Source organism: Pelodiscus sinensis, chromosome 10 (genome assembly GCF_052426305.1).
Source record: "Pelodiscus sinensis isolate ZL-2025 chromosome 10, ASM5242630v1, whole genome shotgun sequence".
Classification (NCBI taxonomy): Eukaryota; Metazoa; Chordata; order Testudines; family Trionychidae; genus Pelodiscus; species Pelodiscus sinensis.
Window position 1 is genome coordinate 6,693,869 of NC_143061.1, and position 16,035 is coordinate 6,709,903.

Below are 16,035 nucleotides of genomic sequence, written 5' to 3' on the forward strand. Positions count from 1 at the left end.
ACTGCCGTCTAGACTGATGTGACACACGGGGTGGCGTCTCTGCGCTGCACGCCCGCTCCTCAGCCGGAGCCAGGCCCGAGAGCAGCAGGAGCCGTCCCGTGCCGAGCACAACGCCATAGCACCTGCCTCTTGTGGGAGTCGCCTTGCTGGGCTGAACGTTGCTTGGCGGTGGAAACCCCTCCAGGTCTTGCCATTCCTCAGGTGGGGGTGTGACGTGGGGGGGCTGTCTGCTCTGTGACCCGGCGGGCTGTGATGTGATTCCCACTGACTCACCCACATGTGGATTGGCCCAGACACCGAGTCCAGATAACAAGGCTCTTCCCAGAGGGAGAGACAAAGGGAGGGAGGCGGAGACGGCCACCTGGCTGGGGGGCAGGGCCTGGGAGCTGGGCAGTTTCTGGCTAAAGAGCATGAAGGAAACAGACTAAGCTGGGTGCTGTTGGGGGGGGGGCAAGGGACCCCCTAACCCAAGGGGTCTGAGGCACCCTGGCCCTGACGTCTGTGCTGGGCTGTATCCTGGAGAAGCAATGACCCCCCCTCTGTTCTAGTGGCTGGCGGAGTCTGTTCTGGCTGCTACGGGGGTGCAGGATGGGGGGGAATCCCGACGTGCCATCACGGGGGGGGGGAGCTCAGTGTCCAGAGGCTGCAGGAAGACCCGTGGCCCCCCAGGGGACCCAGCTGAGTGAAAGGGGGAGCCAGCAACCATGCCCAGGGCTGGCGATCCCCTTGCTAGGAGCCTTGGACAGTTTTGGAGCAAGCCAGGTAACCCCCGTCTGCAGCAAGATGAGACTCCGCCAGCCAGTAGAATGGAGAGGATGTCTGGCCTCTGCGAGGTACAGCACAGCCCAGGTTCTATGTGGGCATCGAGGTGAGGGGGCAGGCAGCCTCAGACCCCTTGGGGTGGGGTCCACAGGCCCCTGAACCCCCAGTACTCAGCTTAGTCTCTTCTCTTCATGTTTTCCCAGCCAAGACTGCCCCTTCTCAAAGCCACACCCTTCCTTTGTTCAAAAACCTTCCCTGCTCAGGTGAGCACTGGCTGGGCCCTGGTCTAGGTGACATGAGGTCCCTCAGGGAGACCCCGCCGCTGGGCAGTGCTTACAGACGCAAGCCAGTAGGGGTCACCCACAGCCCAGCACAGCAACCAGCAAATGCCCAACCTGCCCACCAGAGTGTACTGCATGCCCACTACGTCACACCAGGTCATGCAGAGACTGCAGCCTTGGAGTTCTTCATCCCCAATCTGCCAGGGAGATGGGCACCGGGCAATGTCCCCATTTCACAGGTGGGCAAACTGAGGCAAAGCAGAGGCGCGCCTTGTCCAAGGACAAATCACAACCCAGGAGTCCGGCCGGGCTTCCAAGCCTAGCTCAGCCCCGTAGCTCACAAACACTGCCCGAGCCAGAGATCTTTGGGGATGATTATCATGGGGGAGAAACCGAGGCAGCACTCTGGAGATGGCTTCGCCAGGGATGTTCCAGGGCATCGCTGCCCGGCTTCGCTCCGCGCTGGACGCGGACCAGCCTTGCCAAGAAACGCCGCGCCACTGCGTTGCCTGCGTTTGGTTTCAATTACAACCCGGTCTCGGGGCCGTATATCAAGGCGCTGTGCGTGATTTACAGAGCGTGGTACAATATAATCACAACTCGGCAACAATGTACAGGCCAGATTTACTTCTCCCAAGCAAATATGTCTCTGAGTAATTCATTATCCAACAGGGCTTCCGCTCACAACTCATCCCTGAACCATTAGCCAATCAGATCGGCCCCCACGGCGCATCACCAACGTGCTGTCCAATGGGGCTCCCAGATCCGGGCGCACGGTCGGCTCCCCGCCCCACGGGAGCCATGCTCACGACCCGTCTCTGAGCCGCGAGCCAATGAGGCGCCAGCTCACAACTCACGCTTAAACAACCCGACTTTGGTTTATTGCACCCCAGATTTACGGCTTCTAAACAACTTATTATCTGACACGGCTCAGCTCATTGAAAAGCCGAGGGACGGGTCATAAACAATTCATTACCCGCCGCGCCGCCAGCCGCCTGCAGGCTGAATCAGCGCCAGCCCCTGGCACGGGTGCGGCTGGCCCTCCTAGCAGCCGATCCTCTGGGGACACTTCCTGCCCTCGGCTGCACAGCTGAGCTGGGGCAAATTCAGGGCGGGGAGCACGTGGAGAAAGAGCCGACGCCCACTGTCCTCACCCCACGGCAAAACGTGACACCCACCAATGGCCCCGGGGCCACGGCTGAAGCCCGATCGGCCAACTGCCTCCGGGGCCTCCGAGGGGGAAGGGTCGTGTCTCCGGAGCAGCTGGTCGGCTCCGAGAGCAGGGCGCTGGGCTAGGAAGGGTACAGACCTGCCCATGGCCGGCATCTGGGGCCACCGCCTGCCCGTCGCTGGCAGGGGGCAGCTGCAAGGGAGGAGAGAGGGGCCGAGGGGAATGCAAGGAGAGAGCCAGCAAACCCCGACAAGCCTGATGGGGGAGCCAGGCAGGACCCGGGGAGGGGGGGGCTAGTAGGGGGGACTGTGGTTGTGGTGCACAGGGCCTGGCCAGGCGCCAGGCCGCAGGACCCGGAGGGGGGCTAGGAGGAGATGCTGTGGTTGTGGTGCACAGGGCTTGGCCAGGCGCTCTCAGCCCTGCTCCTGCACTCACGTCCCTGGGAGGTGTGTGCGGCCCATGCACAGGCATGTAACTCTGAGCTCGGGGAGGAGAGGGGAGTCTAGTGGTTAGAGTGGGGCGGCTGGGTTCTCGTACAGCCGTGGCACAAGAGCTGGAGCTATTCCTGGCAGGCCAGAGGGGGCTACTCGAGGAAGGGCAGAGGGGCTGAGCGCCCCCCATGCTGGGGAAGCTATGCCTGGAGTGCGGGAGGAGGGGGCCGTGGCTCAGCTGAGGGGAGGGGCAGTGGCTGGGTGTGGGGGAGGGCCTGGGGCAGCCCAACAGCTCCGCCCACCCTGCCCCCAGCCCTCGGCCGGGGAAGGGGCCCTGTGAGACAGGGCCTGCGTGCTGGGGAGGGGAGGCTGTTCCAGCCGGGCTCTCTCCTATCCCCGAAGCCAGCAGTTGCTCCCCACGTCGCCTCCCGCCCCCTCCTGCCTCGCTCCATAATAGAGCTTAATCATAACATCCATTAGGCAGGGCCCCGCGCCGGCAATTACCATTTCCAGCAGGCCCCCGCCTGCGCTAATGCAGCCAGCTGGGAAAATTGCTCTCCGCCTCGCCACCGCCGAGCGGCCCCCTCCCCAGGTCGCTCCAGCCGCAGCCCCCGTCGCCGCGGCAACCCTCTGCACCCCCGGCCCATGCCAGTGCCCCCAGCCCCTGGGAAGCAGGAGTGGAGGGGCCTGGCCGCTAGCTTGAAAGAGTCTTTCTCCTGCTCTGCTGGCTCTCCGGCCCCCTCGTCCCAGGGGCACGTTCAAGAGGGAGTGACCCCTGTTCAGTGCGTGGTGGGCCGTGGGAGGTGGCACGGAGGCTGTGGGACACATGCGGAGCTGAAGCCTCCTGCTGGGAGGATCAGCAGAGAATAAGTCACCCTAATGCCCAGTCAACACCCATCAGTAGGTTTCAGAGTTAACGCCGCCATTGCGCTGATGTTGGGCAGGTCGTCCCACTCAGTGCTTGGTTCAGGCTGGCTGCAGACTCAGGAGGCTCCCACCTGTGCCCACCCCCCCTAGAATTGGCACCCTGGCTTCTGCCCTTTTTTGCCTGGGTGATCCTGGCTAGAGCAGGCGATGGCCTGGCCCACGGGGTGGCTCCACTCAGACCCGCAGCCCGAGCCAGCCAGAGCGGGGTGCCAGCAGGCCAGGGTGCCCATGCTGGAGCGGCATGGGAGTGCAGAGGAGGCGGGCGCACAGAAGCTGTTATTTTCTCTAATTGTTGTTTTCACTGAAAGGTAATTAAAATCCCCTTTTTATTTCGCATGTCGGAGACCTGGGGGGGGGGGAGCGGCATGGCTGGGAATGGGGGGAGGGGATGCTGGGGGAGAGGATGCTGCATTGAAGCAGGGGAGGGGGAGATGCTGGATGGGGTGGGCGGAGAGCCCCTCAGCCAGCCCAGCCCCACTGTAACCAAGCCAAGCCCCTCCCCCCAAGCAGCACATGGGCTGCCCTTGCCCCCACCCCGAGTTACCTCTCCCCTCCCCCTCTTTGGGGCTGTCCCTCCCCCTGCTCTGGGCACTCATGGGGCACTCTTCGCACCCTCTCCCCTCTGCCTGGCACAGCTTCCTGCCACCCCCGGCCCCTGCCCTGTCCCTGCTCTGGGCCTAGGGTATCAAAGGCCTCGAGCTCTGGGGTTTGATACCCCAGCGCCGCCCCATGGGTCTGTGGAACTCTCCACCACCACGGCAGCGCTCGCCGGTCCAGGGGGATCTAAGGGCCACCCCAAAATGCCGAGCCCCTGCTCCCAGGCCAGGCGCCCGTACCTGGATAGTGCCACAGGGCACAGCCTGCACACAGCGGAAAGACCCCGGTGAGGCAGGTTTGCCCCAGCAAGCCCCGTGCTCCAGGAGCTGCAGGGAAGTGCTCTGAGACTCCGGGGGGCGAACAGGGCAGCCCCGGCCCCCGGAAGGGCTGCAGAGCAGCCGGATACTGGTCGCCAAGGTGGCAGTGTCTGCTCTCCGGGAGTGGGGGCCTCTCTGGGCCCCGGGGCTCAGACGCCCTGGGGTCTGGGCTGGGGAAGGGAAGGGAAGGGCGGGGCGGGTTTGCCCAGACTGACGTGTCTGAGATGGGCGCTGCCCTCAACAGGAGGGACCCATGGAGAAGCCAGCCCCACAAAGTGCTGCCCCCCGCAGCCAGCCCCTCCCCCGGTCCCCACAGCATCGCAGGGCCCTTCCTCGCACCTCCAGCGCCCAAGCACCCCGGCTGCTCCTGCAGCGGCCCAGCGGGAGCCTTTGCCAAGGGGCTGATTCGCGCTGGGGAGCAGCAGCCGGGGGGACGGAGCGAGGGCAGTGCAGACGGAAGCCCCTGGCTCGCCCCCACTAGAGCAGCCCCCCAACTCGCCCCCCAGCTGGGGGCACAGGGGACCCAGGAGAGCAGCGACAGTCTGCACGGTGCATGTTCCCCAGGCCACCCGGCATTCCCCCTCCCTTCCAGCCAGCCCCGGCGGGCAGCAGAGTCCCCAGCAAGCCCCAGGCGCCGGGGACAGCCCTGCCCACACCCCGCTCCAGGGCGCCTTCGGAGCGCCAGCTCCCAGCCCAGCCCCCCTGCAGGCGGGAGCACCACGGCCTGCGCCGTGCCCGCTGCAGGGACCTGCCTGTGACCCCTGGGGCTGGAGGGGCCGGTGCATGAACCGGGGCCGTTTTCACTGGACTCCTCACACCAGGGCCTGGCGGCGCAGGGCCCGCTCTTCCCCACCTGCAGAGCACCCCACGGCAGTCAGGACCCTGCCCCACGCGCCCCTGGACACACGCCCCAGCCAATGGGGAGGGAGGGAGGGGAAGGGCAGCAGGGAGAGGCAGCGCAGGCTAGTGGTGACAACGTTACCTGGGACTTATCAGAGCTGGGTTCTGCCCTGACCTGTGATGGGACCCCCACCCCCTTTGGTCTCCCACGCAGCGCGGCAGGGGGGACATCCAGCCTCTCGCCCCTTCCCCAGCAGGGGGGGACCCCCCCCGACACTTCCCTGCTCCTGTGGGGGCCGCGATGCCCCGGCGGCCAGGCCAGGCCAGGGCAGCAGCTGGCGGCGCAGGCGCAGGCCGAGGTTCCAGGAAGGAGGCCGGTCTCTCCCCTCGGTTTAATTACCGCTAATGGAAGGCGCGCTCGCGCAGCGGGACACCGGCCATAAATTTCCCACCAATCACCCGGCGCGCTCGGGGCTCGTGTGCGCGCTGGGTGGGGGTGGGGGGGGGGCGTTTTCCTGGATAAAAACTGTATTTGCTCAAGGGCAAACGCTCTCTCACCAGGCTCATAACTGCTTATTACCCAGTGCTGGGCTCAGCTGCATGGGGTAACAGGGGGCATGTAGATCGCAGCCCCCCCCCCCCGCCCCCCGGCACCGTGAGAGCACGCGGGGGGGTTCACATTGATTAGTTCACGCCCGGCAGGGGGAGGGGAGCCCATCGGCCGGAAGCAGGGGGTCCCTGCCCCACAGCGTGACCCACACCACCCCCGCATGCGAGTCACTTGCCCGCTGAGCTCCTGGGGGGCACCCAAGCGGCCGGACTTAGAGGCAGCAGCCGGAGGGGACCCTGTCCAGACCATCCCCCGCGCACTCAGTCTGGAGACAGGGAAAGTGGGGATCCCAGCCTTGTGACCCGCCTCCCCGGGGGTGCCCAATCACCGGCCCAGCTGGCCCCGCTGCCAGGCAGGACACTCGGTGGGCACACGTGTGTCACAGTGGCTGGTGCCAGCAGAGGGTCCCCGGCCCCAGCGCGCCCCCTCGGGTACCTGAAGTTGGGGGCCGACGCCCACTCCAGGGCCAGGCAGGCCAGGTCCACGGCGGCGTAGACCAGCAGGAAGAAGATGGTGACGATGGCCGCGATGGTGTTCAGCTTCCCGGAGAACAGCACCAGCTGGGGAGACAACGCGCGTCAGCCCCTCCGTGGCCGGCCCCGCCCCGGGAGGAGCTGGGGGGCGCTGGGGCTGGGCGAGCCAAACCCACGGGCCTTGGGGGGCAGGAGGCTGCGCTGGCTGCACCCAGCGGCAGGGCCGGGGGCACCACCCGCTCTGACCTGGTGTGGTCCGGGCAGCGCCGAGCCAGCCAGACACAGGGTCCCTCTGGCCCACGGAGGGCAGCCGGGAGGCAGCTCCTCTGCCATAGGGTCCCCTTGGCCTCTCCAACCGGGGCGCCCCCCTGCACGGAGAGACTGGCACCGCGCCTCCCCTGCCAGCGCTCCCACTGCCAGGCCCTTCGCCAGCTCCATGCTGGCCCGGCCTTGTTCACCTCACAGGGGGACCACAGAGAGAAATCCATCCCCTCTGCCCCACAGCCGCCCACTTGGGGGTCACTGCATGGCCCCCCGTGACCCCTGGAAGCAGGGGGCAGTGCCAGGGCCAGACCCCAGCCCGAGGAGCTGGCGTGGGCAGAGCAGGGGCGGTGGGGACAGGCTCAGGGGCAGGATAATGGCCCCTTCTAGCCCCGAGGGATTCAACAGCTCCCCCCTCCCCACGCCGGCCAGTCCTGCTATGCTCAATCCGTGGGCAACCAGCCACGTGCCCCTGTCATGGCCAGAGCCCCTCGCCCAGGGCCAGGCCAGCTGGGAGCCGAGGATGCCGGTGCCAAAGCAGCCCAGCCGTGGCCGAATGCCCGTCCTCACGTGGGCCACCCCACATGGGGCACCCACAGGGACACTGGCCGTGGCAGGTCCAGGGCCTCAGCCAGGAACGGCTTGTCTGAGGCTGCCCGCCTACGTGTGGCCACATGGCCTGGGATCTCCACTGGCTCCCGGGGGAAGGGCTGATCAGAGGCTGGGGTGGGGGGCTCACTGCATCTGGCTCCTTGGGCCCTGAACAGTGAATGGCCCCGGCCCTAAGGCCCAGCTCTCAGGTAAAGGGGAGTGCGGAGGGGCATGTGGACCATACCCAGCTCTGGGGTGGGGGTGTGTGCAGGAGGGAGGGAGGGCCACACCCAGCTATGAGGTAAGGGGGGCATGCAGTGGAGCCACACCCAGGATCAAAGGAGGCCACGTGGGGGAGCCACGTCCAGGGACAAAGGAGGCCACGTGGGGGGGCCACGCCCAGGGACGAAGGAGGCCACGTGGGGGAGCCACGCCCAGGGACAAAGGAGGCCACGTGGGGGAGCCACGCCCAGGGACAAAGGAGGCCGCGCATTGGAGCCACGCCCAGGGACAAAGGGGGCCACGTGGGGGTGCCACGCCCAGGGACAAAGGGGGCCACGTGGGGAGCCACGCCCAGGGACAAAGGAGGCCACGTGGGGGAGCCACGCCCAGGGACAAAGGAGGCCACGTGGGGGAGCCATGCCCAGGGACAAAGGAGGCCACGTGGGGGAGCCACGCCTAGGGACAAAGGGGGCCATGCGGGGGAGCCACGCCCAAGGACAAAGGGGGCCATGCGGGGGAGCCATGTCAAGGGACAAAGGGGGCCACGCGGGGAGCCACACCACAGGGGGTGGGATCTCAGCTGGACGCGGGAGAGCCGCTGCATTCTCAGGGAGCTGGAGCTGCGCTCCCCCCACGTGGCCGGGAGCCGCTCTGCACCGTGGAGCCGTGGGGCTGGCAGCTCAGCCTGACCCGCAGCAATTGCTCCATGCGGGGCGCTTTAGATTATTCAGCCCATTTAAGCAATTGGGAATTTCAGCTCGTTGGGAGCTTAATAGCGCCGAGCCGCGGCAATCGTGCCTGGCTGCTCTAATGGAGCGCCGCCCCCCCCCCCCCCCGCCCTCGCGCGCCCAGCCGTTTGCCTTTGATTTATAATTCAGTTAGCTGCTCATCAAGGGGAAGGCTGGGAGCTGAAAGGGAGCAAACCCCAGAGCCAGCAGGAGCGGGGGCCAGGGAGAGCCCTCGGCTAGGTGCTGTTGGGGGGGCTGGGAGGGGTCGGGGGGATGGGAGCCTGGGAGGGGCCATTGCGGGAAGGCTGCCGAGTGCCACTAGCAGCTAGGACATGGAGTGACGCCCTACGGCTGGCACGGTGCCCCCGGACAGTCTGCCTGGGGCGATCGGCTCCTCGTGCCGGCCCGGTGGGGTCCCGCAGCCCCGGGCAAGCGGCCCACGTGGCCTGCGGCTGGGCTGCACTGAAGGCACAAAGAGCCGGATCCTCAGAGGCATTCAGGCTCCTAACTCCCACTGGTTTCACGCAGTTGGGCTCCCAAATCCCTTGTGTCCGTGATCCCCGGCTGTCTGCTGACGTGGTTCTGCCCCGGCCCACGGCTGGCCCTGGGCCCCCCCGCAGCCCCGGCCCGCGCCTGCTGTCCGCACGCGGGCTGGGCGCCTGGCCCGGGGGGAGGGGTCTGCCTCTGAGCTGGCTCCGGCGTGCGTGTGGCCGTGTTCCCTGCCGGCTAATGGGGCAATTTTTTAGCATTACATGTATTTGTCCAATTTGGCGGAGTGCAGCCGCGGTCGCTCCCGGGCTGCGGAACCGGCGCTGCCTGGCCGCTGCTGCAGACGGGCGGAGGGCAGGCCCCGGGCACAACGCCATGATCCATTCGGCTGCTGAGCGACGCTCCCCCCCGGGCTGGGGGCCCCTTGCACCCGGAGCTGGGGAGACGGGTGTCTGCTGGGGGAGCCCCCGCCCATGCGCACGGCCGGAGAGCAGAGCCCCGGCTCTCACGCCTGACCACAGACCACCAGGTGATGGCCGGGTGGCCCCCCAGTCCTATGGACTCTAATGGGAAACGAGGCCCCACAGGGAGCCGGACCCACCCCGAGGGGCCGGAGAGGAAGCTGCCCAGCCAGGGGCAGTACCAGGTGCCAGAGAGGGGCGGCTGGCTCTCAGTGAAAGGGCTGAGTGGGTCCAGGGTCCCACCGGCAGCAGAACTTGCGGGGCTCCGAGCTGGGGACTGAATTGGGGGCTACCCTGCCCGGGGGTTACCGGCCAGCCAGGGAGGAGCCTCCAAGCCCGTCTGCCACACAGATCCTGTGGCTCCCCTTCCAGGACCTGGCCCCTCACTGCACCAGCTCAGCAGGACAGGGCCGTGCGCTTGCACCCAGCCCTGATCTCCCCATTTCACAGGCAGGAAACTGAGGCAGGGTCTCCAAGGTTCCCCGGGAAGCCTGTGGCAAGCTCCCTGAGCTCTGGAGTCCCAGCCCACAGCCTGAGCAAGACGGTTGACTGGCCCCTCTACATACACGCCTGGTGCCCCTGGGCCTGCGCCCTCAGCCAGGCCCCACCCGCCAGGCGGGCACCATGGCAGCTGCGCTCCACCTCAGAGGCGGCTGCATCCAACCGCTCCTTGGGTCTGGCTCCGGGCTCCTGGGCAACGAGGTGCCCGGCGAAGCGCCCGCAGTCAGCGCCCCCGCCGTGCCCCGCGCCGCCGACTCACCTGCACCAGCACCCAGGACATGAGCACCGCCACCCAGGGGTTCCCGCCGCCGGAGGTTTTCTTCGCCGGCGCCAGGGCTCTGCCTGCGGGGAAAGGAAGCAGACGCTCCGTGAGGGCGGGTTTCCGAGGGGAGCAGGGGCAGCACCAGCCTCGGGGCAGGGACCTGCGCTGGTTACCGCGGCAGAGGCCCCAGCCAGGACAGTGACTGCGGGTACAGCCCCTCCCAGGGCTGAGCCAGCGCGGCCCAGCACCAGCCCCCTAGCGCCACACTGGGGCCCTGGGTTAGCGCTGAGTGAGGAGACAGCGCCCCCTACTGGCCCCACTGCCCCCTGCAGCACAGCGCCCCCTACTGGCCCCACTGCCTCCTGCAGCACAGCGCCCCCTACTGGCCCCACTGCCTCCTGCAGCACAGCGCCCCCTACTGGCCCCACTGCCCCCTGCAGCACAGCGCCCCCTACTGGCCCCTCTGTCCCCTGCAGCACAGCGCCCCCTACTGGCCCCACTGCCCCCTGCAGCACAGCGCCCCCTACTGGCCCCCACTGCCCCCTGCAGCACAGCGCCCCCTACTGGCCCCACTGCCTCCTGCAGCACAGCGCCCCCTACTGGCCCCACTGCCCCCTGCAGCACAGCGCCCCCTACTGGCCCCTCTGTCCCCTGCAGCACAGCGCCCCCTACTGGCCCCACTGCCCCCTGCAGCACAGCGCCCCCTACTGGCCCCCACTGCCCCCTGCAGCACAGCGCCCCCTACTGGCCCCACTGCCTCCTGCAGCACAGCGCCCCCTACTGGCCCCACTGCCCCCTGCAGCACAGCGCCCCCTACTGATCCCCACTGCCCCCTGCAGCACAGCGCCCCCTACTGGCCCCACTGCCCCCTGCAGCACAGCGCCCCCTACTGGCCCCCACTGCCCCCTGCAGCACAGCGCCCCCTACTGACCCCACTGCCCCCTGCAGCACAGCTCCCCCTACTGACCCCACTGCCTCCTGCAGCACAGCGCCCCCTACTGGCCCCCACTGCCCCCTGCAGCACAGCGCCTCCTACTGATCCCCACTGCCCCCTGCAGCACAGCGCCCCCTACTGATCCCCACTGCCCCCTGCAGCACAGCGCCCCCTACTGATCCCCACTGCCCCCTGCAGCACAGCGCCCCCTACTGATCCCCACTGCCCCCTGCAGCACAGCGCCCCCTACTGACCCCACTGCCTCCTGCAGCACAGCGCCCCCTACTGGCCCCCACTGCCCCCTGCAGCACAGCGCCCCTACTGATCCCCACTGCCCCCTGCAGCACAGCGCCCCCTACTGGCCCCACTGCCCCCTGCAGCACAGCGCCCCCTACTGGCCCCTCTGCCCCCTGCAGCACAGCGCCCCCTACTGGCCCTCTGCCCCCTGCAGCACAGCGCCCCCTACTGACCCCACTGCCTCCTGCAGCACAGCGCCCCCTACTGACCCCCACTGCCCCCTGCAGCACAGCGCCCCCTACTGGCCCCTCTGCCCCCTGCAGCACAGCGCCCCCTACTGGCCCCACTGCCCCCTGCAGCACAGCGCCCCCTACTGGCCAATCTGCCCCCTGCAGCACAGCGCCCCCTACTGACCCCACTGCCTCCTGCAGCACAGCGCCCCCTACTGACCCCCACTGCCCCCTGCAGCACAGCGCCCCCTACTGGCCCCACTGCCCCCTGCAGCACAGCGCCCCCTACTGGCCCCACTTCCCCCTGCAGCACAGCGCCCCCTACTGGCCCCACTGCCCCCTGCAGCACAGCGCCCCCTACTGGCCCCACTGCCCCCTGCAGCACAGCGCCCCCTACTGGCCCCACTGCCCCCTGCAGCACAGCACCCCCTACTGGCCCCACTGCCCCCTGCAGCACAGCACCCCCTACTGATCCCCACTGCTCCCTGCAGCACAGCACCCCCTACTGATCCCCACTGCTCCCTGCAGCACAGCGCCCCCTACTGACCCCACTGTCCCCTGCAGCACAGCACCCCTACTGATCTCCACTGCCTCCTGCAGCACAGCGCCCCCTACTGGCCCCACTGCCCCCTGCAGCACAGCGCCCCTACTGATCCCCACTGCTCCCTACAGCACAGCGCCCCCTACTGGCCCCACTGCCCCCTGCAGCACAGCGCCCCTACTGATCCCCACTGCCCCCTGCAGCACAGCGCCCCCTACTGATCCCCACTGCTCCCTACAGCACAGCGCCCCCTACTGATCCCCACTGCCTCCTGCAGCACAGCACCCCCTACTGATCCCCACTGCCTCCTGCAGCACAGCGCCCCCTACTGATCCCCACTGCTCCCTACAGCACAGCGCCCCCTACTGATCCCCACTGCCTCCTGCAGCACAGCACCCCCTACTGACCCCCAGTGCTCCCTACAGCACAGCGCCCCCTACTGACCCCACTGCCTCCTGCAGCACAGCGCCCCCTACTGATCCCCACTGCCTCCTGCAGCACAGCACCCCCTACTGTCCTCCGAGCTCCCTGCAGCGCAGCGCCCCCTACGAACCCCTCCCCCACACACACACCCCACACACTGCTCCCTGCAGCACATTGCCCCCTGGCACCAGGCCGGGGCAGCACCGACACGGGGGAAGACTGACAATGCAGCTGCCTACAGGTGGCCCTGCCTGGATAGCTGAGGCGCTCCAGTGCACCAAGCCCCCTCCAGCACGCGGGAGCGTGGCCTGTGGCCACGGCACGTTCAGCTGGAGATGCGTCACCGGGTGGCTGATGCCCGTTACCCAGGAGCAGGGAGCCGCCCGGCAGGGGGAGCGGAGCCGAGACGGGCGCTAGCACAAAGGGAAATGCTGCAGCTCCACCACCTGCCTAGAGCCCAGAGCGTCGCGGGGGCTGTGGCAGGAGGGGCGGGCCCAAACCACAGGCCCTTCGCTCGGGCCTGGGGTGCAACGTACCACGGCCCCCGCCCCCTGCGGCCCCAGGGGAGCAGCCCAGCCGGGCGCCCTCCCCGCGCCGAGCCGCTACGCAAACGGTTAAGTGGCTGCGTGCATTAGCGGCAGGGAGCAATATCTCATGCTGCCAATTGCAGCGAGGACATTAACGAGCCGCCGGAGAGGCTTCCAGAGCCGCTTCTTTCAGTCCCTGCCGGGGGCTTCCAGATTGTTACAGACGTCCTTGGAAATCCTGGCTCCAGCCCAGCCCTGGCCCAGCCAGAACTCCCCCCTTCCGCAGGACACCTCATGGCGCTCCAGTTACCCGCCAGCGGCAGAGCCGGCTCCCCTGGGCAAGGCTTGGGTCAGCGCCAGCCACCCCCCGTCGCTGGCATGGGCTCAGGGAGCAGAGCCAGCTGTTGCCGGAGAGAGACCCTCCCCCATCACAGCTGCACAGGGGATCCGAGACGGGCGGGGGAGCTGCCCCCGGCCGTGCTGAGCCCCAGGCTCCTGCCCACAACCCGCAGGGCCAGGGAGATGGCAGCCCTGGGCAGAGGGTGCGGCTCTGGGGGTTCTCCGGGGCAGGAAAGAGAACCAAGGCGTGGGGAGCCGACCGGATGGAAGGAGCCAGACCAGCAACCTGCTCCCCCAGCCAGCAAACGGGGGCTCCACGCCCATCCTGGGGGGGCTCCACAGCCTTAAGGGCCTGGGCTGCCCCCAAAGCAGAGGGGCAGGGCTGGGGGCACCCAGGAGGCCTGAGAGCTGCAAGGGTGGGGCTGGGCTGGTCTAGGGTGGGGCTGCCTTCCTGCATAGGGCCTCCCCCAGGACAGCCCACCCCCATGGCCTAGAGGGACGGCCACTTGTGCCCCGCCCACTGCCCTGAGTGACAGGGCACCGTACAGACGCCAGCAGAAGTGGCGGGGGGGGGGGGCATGCAGCCCGGCCCACCCTCCCCTGTTCACAGCACGACTGGGAGCTGGGAGAACCCGGGTGTGGGTGTGTCCACTGCCCCCTGCTGGATGGAAGCAGAACGGCTCACCCATGTGTCCAAGGCCCTGTCGCTGAATGGCTCTCCCGGCTGCCTACGCCCCTGCCTTCTCCCACGGGCTGGGGGGCTGCCCATGCTCCCAGAATGGGAACAGCTCTGGGGCTCAGGCCTGCTCCACCCCACCAAGGCTGTACCCAAGTCAGGGCCCCGCCATTGGGGTAGTGCTGTCCCCACGGGGCAGCCCCCCGTCACTCTGGGGGGGATCCCCGCTGGCCAAGGGAATCTGGGGGACAGGACCCCAGAGGGCAGCCCCCCAGCAGCTCAGGGGAGGGGCCTTTGGAGGGCGCTCACCGAAGATGTCATCCTTGGCCAGGGCATACAGGATGCGGGAGGCCCCGATGAGGTTGCTCATGGAGGCCGAGAGGGTGGACGAGTAGATGCCGATGGTGACGAAGGGGGACCAGACGTTGATGTCGCGCAGGAAGCCGTAGTCGTTCTGCAGCAGAGTCCTGCCGGCGAGGAGCGGGGTGAGCCGGGGGCACACGCACCACACCCGACCACTCTGCGCACGTGGGCACGCGCCACCAAGGGGCACTCCTGTGGGCCGTACACGCCGCGGGCCGGCCAGTGCCCGCTGCACACTCTGCCGCATGCACTGTGGCACCTGCACACAGGGACACCTCCGCGTGTATGCCAGCACGTGCCGACATGCCCGGCACACGCCTGGCCCAGGCGCCCACGCGCCGACATGCCCTGCACATGCCATACCCGGGGGCACACTCCAACACGCACCAACATACCCTGCAAATGCCGTGCCCACCCAAGGCACAGGCATACCAGCACGCATTGACATGCTCTGCACACAGGAGGAGAGGGTGGGTGCAGGAGTTCCCAAGGGACCAAAAGGGTGGGGCAGAGGGTTAGGGGGTCCCCGACAGGATGAGGGGGTGGATGCAGGAGCGTGGGGGTACCCAAGGGACCAAAGGGGTGGGACAGAGGGTCGGGGGTCCCCGACAGGAGGAGAGGGTGGGTGCAGGAGTGTGGAGATTCCCAAGGGGCCGGGGAAGAGGGTCCCGGACAGGATGAGAGGGTGGGTGCAGGAGTGCGGGGGTTCCCACGGGGCCAAGGGAGTGGGGCAGGTCAGGGGGTCTGACAGGATGAGGGGGTGGGTGCAGGGGGTCCCCAAGGGAGGGGACACAGGGAGGGTTTCTGATGGGGCATGGAGGCAGGTGCAGGAGCAAGGGGGTCCCCCGTTGGGCCAGGTGCAGGAACATGGAGGGCCCCCAGGGGTCTAGGGGGCAGGTACCAGAGCACAGGGGTCCCCGACAGGCCGAGGGGGCAGGCACGGGGGGTCCCTGACGGCGTGACCGTGTCCCTGAGCACTACAGCCCCCGTAGAGCACAAGTCCTTCAGCCGGGCCCCCTGCGGCCGGGCCATAATTGCTCTCCCAGCCCATTACGGCATCAGGGCCCAGCCGAGACAGGTGCTGCCATCAGTCTCCCGGGAGGCGGCAGGTCGGACCAGGGCCGATCGATAGCAAAGCAGTTACAGCCAGACTGGCAGGCAGGCCCTGGGTTAATCAGCCCAGCCAGGCCACGGACAGCTGATTTCCCGGAGGTCCTAGATCGCCCTCGTGCCAGCCCCACGGGAGGGGGAGGGGCTGTGCCAGGGCAGGCCAGCGGCTAGACCCCAGCACCGGGGCTCACAAACCAGCCCGGCAGCCAGGACACAGAGACGGGCTCCCGGGGTCCATGCCGGCAGAGACTGGCACCGGGCAGCACTGGCGGGGGGGCGGGAGGGGGGCCTGTTTTGTAAATGCAGCAGGACAAGGCTGGTCCAGAAGTGCAGGCCACACACAGCAAAGCTCCCAAGCAAGGCACCATGCCCCTGTGCCAGCGCAGCCCGGCCGCCCCACACAAAGCACAGCTGCTCTCGGGCACATCAGTGGCTCCAGCGCTGCCCTGCCAGCGGGCAGGCAGCCACCCCCGGCTCTGGGCTCCCTGGGATGCTGGGGAGAGATGGGCAAGGGGATCTGGAAATTCTACCTTCTACCCGCCCCTTGGGCGTACCCCGAGTGGCACAGCTGGGCGGTGGGATGGCAGGGGGCTGCGGGTCGGAAGTGAGGGGCCCTGCAGAGCCGTGTGCTGAGACCCTGGGGTGGGCGTGCCGTGATTGGCACCATGCAGGTGGCTGGAGTCTCCCATCTGCCCTGGGAGATCGCAGGGCGCATAGGATCCATCTGCTTC

General features: G+C 68.1%; 1 protein-coding gene across 1 annotated transcript in view; it reads right to left on the reverse strand.

Annotated features, from left to right (window-relative positions):
* LOC112543923 (solute carrier family 12 member 9-like) overlaps positions 1-16,035 on the reverse strand; it is a 44,831-nt gene that overhangs the window by 12,686 nt on the left and 16,110 nt on the right. The window contains exons 7-9 of the mRNA XM_075938147.2: positions 14,141-14,298; positions 9,922-10,004; positions 6,372-6,496 (exon numbers count right to left, since the gene is read on the reverse strand). Coding sequence (XP_075794262.1) covers positions 6,372-6,496; positions 9,922-10,004; positions 14,141-14,298 — 366 coding nt within the window. The remainder of the gene's footprint in view (positions 1-6,371; positions 6,497-9,921; positions 10,005-14,140; positions 14,299-16,035) is intronic.